The sequence below is a fragment of the Phalacrocorax aristotelis genome, chromosome 8 (genome assembly GCF_949628215.1).
Source record: "Phalacrocorax aristotelis chromosome 8, bGulAri2.1, whole genome shotgun sequence".
NCBI lineage: Eukaryota > Metazoa > Chordata > Aves > Suliformes > Phalacrocoracidae > Phalacrocorax > Phalacrocorax aristotelis.
The window spans coordinates 16077369-16084512 of record NC_134283.1 but is presented as its reverse complement, the minus strand read 5'-3'; the positions used below and the strand labels follow the sequence as shown (position 1 = coordinate 16084512).

General features: G+C 56.6%; 1 protein-coding gene across 1 annotated transcript; it reads left to right on the top strand.

Moving 5' to 3' along the window:
• Positions 1-1668: 1668 nt before the first annotated feature.
• Positions 1669-5120, top strand: CBLN1 (cerebellin 1 precursor). Its single transcript, XM_075101560.1, has 3 exons — positions 1669-2207; positions 2394-2513; positions 3711-5120. Exons 1-3 carry the CDS (start codon positions 1947-1949, stop codon positions 3906-3908), a joined length of 579 nt encoding a protein of 192 aa, XP_074957661.1. The 5' UTR covers positions 1669-1946; the 3' UTR covers positions 3909-5120.
• The last annotated feature ends 2024 nt before the right edge of the window (positions 5121-7144 follow it).

The following is a 7144-nucleotide window of genomic DNA, read 5'->3' as shown; positions in this document are numbered from 1 at the left end:
CAATACTGACAAGGATGCAAAATGCTAATTTTTGCTGATTTTTAATTGCTTTAGCCTTATTAGTTAGAAGTATTAAAGAGCATATGTAATAGAAATATTTAGAAATATTAATTTTATTTTTAAAAAAGTTTCTGACTTCGGACTCAGTTAAGAAGGTCAGCAGTAATAATACATTATAAATCATAAGTTTATGTCTTAAAGTAAAACAATACATCTTCTAACAGGTTGTGGCTCCACCCACTCAGTTTTATCTCATTTCTTACTTCTCAGAAGAGTCTTTGTTTCTATTTTATTATCTCTCCAACTCCTTTCTGACCACTTTTCCTCCCCTATAACCATTTTGCCACTACATTGGTTTCCAGACTGCTTCACTGCTGAATGTCTAACATAAAGTGCGGGGTATTTTGATCCTCCCTGAGGTATGATGCCATTGGCTATAAGTACAACCCGTCCCCTCCGAGCCATCCAGTACCAACCCACGGGCAAACGCTGATACTTCGCAGACTTCTGTCTGAGCAACTTTACAGACACGCTTTTAACTTAGCAGGGCAGTAGTGTGAATAAAGCTTTATTTGTAGCAGTTTTCAGGAAGAGATCAATTTGCCAGGTAAAACCTTATGAATCGCACAATTGGAACCGCACAGTAAAATAAATTAAAGCCTTTACCAAAAATCACAATGATTTGCACAGGAGCCCAGTTTTGGATGATACTCAGTTTCCCAGAGAGGATGCTACAAACTCCACATAAGTTTTTATCTCTGAATGTAAGTTTAATTTTGGAAACAGATCTGCCAGTTAAAAAACTATTTTGTTGCAGTGTTTTGTTTCTAATGGTTCCTCAGTAAATCTTTTCTTTTGCAATCCCGGGTTATGGCTTTCTGACAGCACATCGGAATGAACACTGGTCAGATGTCCCCCAAGACAAAGCAATCTTTGCACTTTAGGAAAGAACAACGGCCCTGAAAACGCGCTCCTGGCTGGAGCCGTCCGGGGGCAGGGCACGAAGCACCGCCAGGGCAGGCACCAGCGCCATAACTCTCCTTCACCAACAGCCAGGTGTTCTATTTGCTCTATTTGCTTTTGAAGTTTCTTGCTCGGGAAGCCTTGCCGGAGGCACGGCCCTTTGTTCCTCCCCGCGACGTGAACGAGGCGATGAAGGAGATGGCGGAGATCGGGAAGCGGGACCCTTTGCATCCCACTCCTCGGTGCGATCTCCCGGGGGGCGGGTTCGCCCGTAGCTCGGAGCAACCCGGTGATGCTCCTCCCTGTGCTCGGAGACGGCAGCAAGCCTTCGTTCCGCCGCGCAGTAGCCCGTTTCCTTCCAGCCTTCCTCGCCCAGGAGCAAAGCGGGGAGGGACCCGCGGCCCCGTTTCGCCCCTCAGCTAGGGGCCCTCAGCTAGCCTTTGCCCGACGCCGCCACCCCGCTCCCCTCCGCTCGGCGGGGGGTCTCCCGCCCCGCGCCCCGGCGCTCCTACCTGCGCGGTGCGGTGCTGCGCGGTGCGGTGCGGGCGGCTGCTCGGCACCTGCTCCCGTGCCGCCTAACAAAAGCGGCGGCGTCAGGTGTCAGCAGGCGGACTGCGCGGCCATTGGCGGCCGCGGCGCGCAGCGGACGCCGGTTGGGCCGGGCGCGGCGGGGGGCGGGCGCGGAGCGCTGACGCCAGAGCGGGGCCGGCGGGGAGGCGGGGCTGCGCCTCGCGCCGTCTTTGTGGTCGCCGGCAGCGCGGCCGCTTCCCGCCGCCTCCTTCAGCCCCGTGCCGCGCGGCGGGCGGCTCCGCTTTGCACCGCGCTATGTGTGCCGGCGCTCCCCTGCCTTCTCGCGGCCGTGTCCCACCCGGCGGGGCGCTCCCGGCCCCGCTCTGAGAGCGCGGCGGGTCAGGGAGCGAGCGGAGCGGAGGAGCCCGGACGTGGCGCCCGGCAGCGGTGCGGAGCGAAGGGAACGCGGCGCCATGCGGGGCCAGGGGCTGGGACTGCTGCTACTGCTGGGCGCGGCGTGGCTGGCGTGTGGGCAGAACGAGACGGAGCCCATCGTGCTGGAAGGCAAGTGCCTCGTGGTATGTGACTCCAATCCCACCTCCGACCCCACCGGCACGGCGCTCGGCATCTCCGTGCGCTCCGGCAGCGCCAAGGTCGCCTTCTCCGCCATCCGCAGCACCAACCACGAGCCCTCCGAGATGAGCAACCGCACCATGATCATCTACTTCGACCAGGTGGGGCGGGCGCGGCGGGGCTGCGGGAGGCGGGAAGTTGCCGGGGCAGGTGGCGGAGCAGGGTCGGGACCGCGGGGTCCTGCCCGCGGGAAGCGGGGCGTTGAGGGCCGGGGGCGGCCGCGGGGCAGCGGGGCCGGGGGGCGGCGGCGGCCCCGCGGAGGTTTTGACGGTGCCCTTCCCTTCCAGGTACTAGTGAATATCGGCAGCAACTTCGACTCGGAGCGGAGCACTTTTATCTCGCCCAGGAAAGGGATTTACAGTTTTAATTTTCACGTGGTGAAAGTGTATAACAGGCAAACCATCCAGGTCAGCCCCCAGCGCCGTCGCCTCGCTCCGCGGACAGCGCGGGAGGGAGCGGACGGCTCCGCGGCCCGGCGGGGGCGGTGGGGCAGGGGCATGCCCCGGGGGGCGGCGGGGCGGGGTCACGGCCCTGAGCCGCCGCCGGGAGCACAGACCTCCCGGCGCTTTCCCGCCCGAGGGGACGGTGCCTGAAGGGGCGCACAGCCCCTCCAGGCCCTCGCCCACATGAGCCGTCCCGGGACGGGAGGGGATATCCCGACGGCCGCCTGCCGCCCACTCGCAGTCCGGCCGGGCCCCCGAGCTGTCCCAAGGCGCGGAGCGCCGGCGGGAGCGTCCGTATAGACTCCGTGGGAAGCGCGGGCACCGGTGGGCTCCTTACCTGCTCTTGGATGGCAAAAGGTTTCACAGGAATTTGGGCTGCAGGGAGGTGCCTATGGCATGGATATGATAAGGAATGTAGCACCATATGTGCATGTGTGTGCAGTTACTCTATGCACGCCCTTTGTATGTGGTTTGATGCAAACGCATCTCAAGGTAGGGATAATAAATTACTGGCCTGAAGCCAGGTAACATGGCCTAGGCAGGAAATCTGTGTAGCAATGCATGCTGCAAAGGTGAATGTACAGTTAGCGATATAGCACCGTTCTGGTGTAATTGGCTTCGTGCGTCTAGATTGGGCAGGTAGTGTATTATTAACGTGGGGTATGCTGTCCCAGGATTATTAATGCGAGCTGAGCCGAGCTTATTGACTGTGTTGTGGCATATTGTCTTTGCCGCCTAACAAAGGAAAACTACCTCCTGAATACACTTCAAACGTGCTCGTTCTGGCAGCTGTGGCTCTGCTCCTCACTGTCTCTGACTGAGGTTTCGCATAAAGCCATCTTTCAATAAGTGTGAGCAGACCTCTTTTCATAGCCTGAAACCACAGGAATCCTATTGAAATTCTTCAAAATAGGATCAATGTCCTGTTTTATATACACTGGGTGTTTTGATGTGGTTGTCGGTCTAAAACAGTAGTGAAAGGCTTCTTCCTTTAGAGCACCTTAGCTGGGTTCAGACTGATATTTCATTTTTATGGGACTGGAGTTTCAGCTGTCAAAAGAGGCCCTTTCTTAGCTAAGCATTTTGCCTGCTAGGCAAGCCTCAGCAGTGTCGTTTTCTGACTTTAATTGACGGAGGGCTTTGTTCTATCTTGCTTCTTAGGTGAGTTTGATGCTAAATGGGTGGCCAGTGATTTCTGCCTTTGCAGGGGACCAAGATGTGACCCGAGAAGCAGCTAGCAATGGAGTCCTGATACAGATGGAGAAAGGAGACAGAGCTTATCTAAAACTGGAGAGAGGAAACTTGATGGGAGGCTGGAAGTATTCGACATTCTCTGGATTTTTAGTGTTCCCGCTTTAAATCTTCTCATCCAAGAAAAGGGAGAGATGCGAGTCAGAATATCTTATGAATTCCCAAGTTGTAGCGGGGTTTAAAGAGTCATGGACAGCAGACTTCTTACATTCAGATATTAAAGAAGCTAAATCCTGCTTAGATTTGTGTACATCCGCTTTGAAGAATTACTACTTATTTTTGTTGTGTTGCAGCCAACACGCAGGAGACGCTATAACTGATCAATCCCCCATTTATATTCTTCTCTTTCCTCCCACAAAATTAGTTCCAATCTCTATGTCACTGGTGTAATCTGCCATCATTCCCCCATGGCTTCTGCCTCACACAAGTAGACTTTAGATATATTCATTGTTCTTTACAGCATATTTTGTAGTTTTGTTTTTAAAACATGTTAATCTTGACTCTTTCTCTGAGTTTAACTTTTAAAAAAAAAAAAGCAAAGTATTTTTGAATACATGGATGCCATGATGGAAGGGAGAATGCAATTCTTGCTGTGTACTGTCTGGCAAAAGGAAAAATTTCTACACGAAGAACTATTCAGAGCCAAGGCTGATCAGAGTATTTCAGTATTTATATGTAATTCTGAGTGATTGTGAAATTAAGGCTGCTAAATGTTTTGATGCTTGTTTTGCTCTTGTATAATGTGGCCCAACTAAATGCCAGGAAGTATATTGAACTTTTACTATTACTCTGTAATATATGTGTGAATATTGAAAATTAATTTTTGCTTTAAATCAATAAAGTTTAAATGGGACTTTTATTTTTCTTAACCAGAAATAAGGTTTCTCAGTGCAGGCAGGCATGGGGCAGAGGCTCAGTATGGTCCCGGGACTGCGGTCAACGCCGGGGCAGCAGAACCGCGCGGGTGCAGGGCTCTGCGCAGCCACCCCAAGCCCCGCAGGGGCCCCCGCAGCTGTGCTGTACTCGGCTCAGCTCGGCGCGGCCGTGCAAGCTGCGCTGGTGGTGCCGCAGCCCCAGCGGACCCGGCACTTGGGTGCTTCCCGCCGACTCTGACACCTGCTTATTTATAGCGTTTATCTGTATTATAGTCTATAAATCAGATCGCATTTTATACGGCCGTCTAAAAATACCTGACAATGCCTTCGATGCTAGTATTATTTATTTGCTAGTCTTATTTTGTTTACAGTCTTTTAAAGATGTAAATGCTATAATTTTGCAGTACTCAAAGAGACTACTTTTATTAAAAGGTGCGTACGAGGATTTCGTTGTATCTAAACTTTAACATGAAATAAACCGGTGAAGCGAACCCCTGGGCTCCGTGCGTGGGGCGGCGGCGACCGGCGCGGGGCTGCTGCGTGCCACGGCGGGCTCGCACGAATCCCCGGCTCCCGGCAAGGAATTCCGTTACCTCCAACGGAGGGGGAACTAAGACGAGCATAATAAGCAACGCTTCTCGCTCCGTTCAAGGGTTCTGCTCTGGAAATAGTCTTTGTGCGGCCGCGCCATGCTCCGCGGAGGGGCGGTGGCGGGGCCGGCCCGGTCTCCGGCCGGCCGGGAATGGCCGCGGCCCTTCGTTTCCAAGTGAAATGCATCAGCAGCCGCTCCTCTGCCACCTGGGGGTGCAGGGGCCAAAACACCTTCCCCCACCCCCACCGTTGCCGACTATCGTATGTCGCGATTCGTGCCCCGCCGGCAGTTCACGAGGAGCCTCGGTACCTGCAGCCGCTGGCCAGAAGCCGGACGGGGAAACGATCGAGATTGATGAAGAAGGGTTAATCACGGAAGGCGACCGGGCTGTGTTCACTCAGAGCGATAACCTGCTCGAAGCAGTCCACAAATCGGATTCTCCGGGCTGCGCCTTCCTCTCACAATATGAGACACTTTATTACTTTCCCCCGAAGCCTTCAGCCTCCCGGCCCGGCACCCCCTGCCCGCCTGGCAAGCGCCCCGGCCCCCGGGTTCGCACCCAGAGGCGACAGGTACGGGAAGGGCTAGCGAAGCCGCTCCTGCGGCCTGTGACCGTAGCGAAGGAGCAAAGTGGGCAAGAAAAGAAAGGGGAAACAGAAATCACCGCTCTGCGAGAGAACGGGCCGCCTTAAGACCGGCCGGCGCAGGGACCCAGGCTGCGGGTCCCGGCCAAGCCCGCCGCGGGGCTGCCCCACAACTACCGCAGGTGCGGGGTCTGATGATGCTGATGCTCGTCTTTTCGCTTTTTTCCCTTCCTCTCCCTGAACACCAAGCAAATAAACCCACCACCTTCCGCTGAAAGTTTTCCCCTGGTTACGAGAATCTCATTAATATTGTACAGCTGGAAATATGTTGCCCCCAATAGCAGCAGATCACTGCTCTGCGGCTATTACAAAAGGCCGCCGTGGCTGCCTGGAAAGTCTCGCCCGTTCCGCACGCTGCAGTAGCGTGCGCCAGCCCAGATGGAACCCCGTGTGGGCAGCGCTGCCCGGGGCGCACCGCGGAGCGGGGCTGCCCGCAGGCCCCGGAGGGGGGTGAGCATTGCAGCACCCTGCTTTGGAGGTAAAGCCACCGCACCGAAACCTCCGTGGCGCTCGGCCGCACCCGCCGGGCCGGGGAGCTCTTGCTGGCGCCCCGGGGGGGCGGCCCGTCCTGGAGCCCGCTCCCGCCCCATCTTCGCCGGGAGCTCCCCCGGCCGCGGCGTCTGGAAGCGAAGGGGAGTATGTGTGAGCAGCTGCCGGGGGGTTGCCGCCGGGTGATTTACTTCAGCAGACGGACTGTGTTTATAAAAAAAAAAACCACACATCCCCTTCCATCATGCCTGTCACCCGCCGCGGTCAGCGGAGAGGGGGCCGGGCTCAGGAGGGAAAGGCAGCCAGGAAGCCCCCGGTTCTGGCTGGCGGGCGCGGTGGGGAGCCGTCAGCGCCGAGCTTGTCCCCGGTCCGGGGGAAGCGGAGCGGGGCTGGGCTGCGTCGTGCCCCGCTACCCCAACGAGGCGGGCCGGGCAGCCCCAGGGCGGCCGATCGCGCCCATGCTTGCAGGCGTCTCCACGCGAAGTGGGTGCTTTGGCCCCGTGTTTAAGGCAGGGAAATGTGAAAGGAGCGTTTCGTTTCAGCGGGCACCGTGCATGGCAGAGCTGGCAGCTCGCCCCACAGCCCGTTTCCCTGTCGAGGGACGGGGCAGCCGCTGCCACCCCCGGCGCCAAGGCTCGTACCTGAGCGGGCGGACGGGCCGGCCAGGCGACGCCATCTTCCCGACGGCGCGACCCGCGGTACCCCGGGCGTGTTCCAGGAGGAGAACGGGCTCCGAGGGGGCAA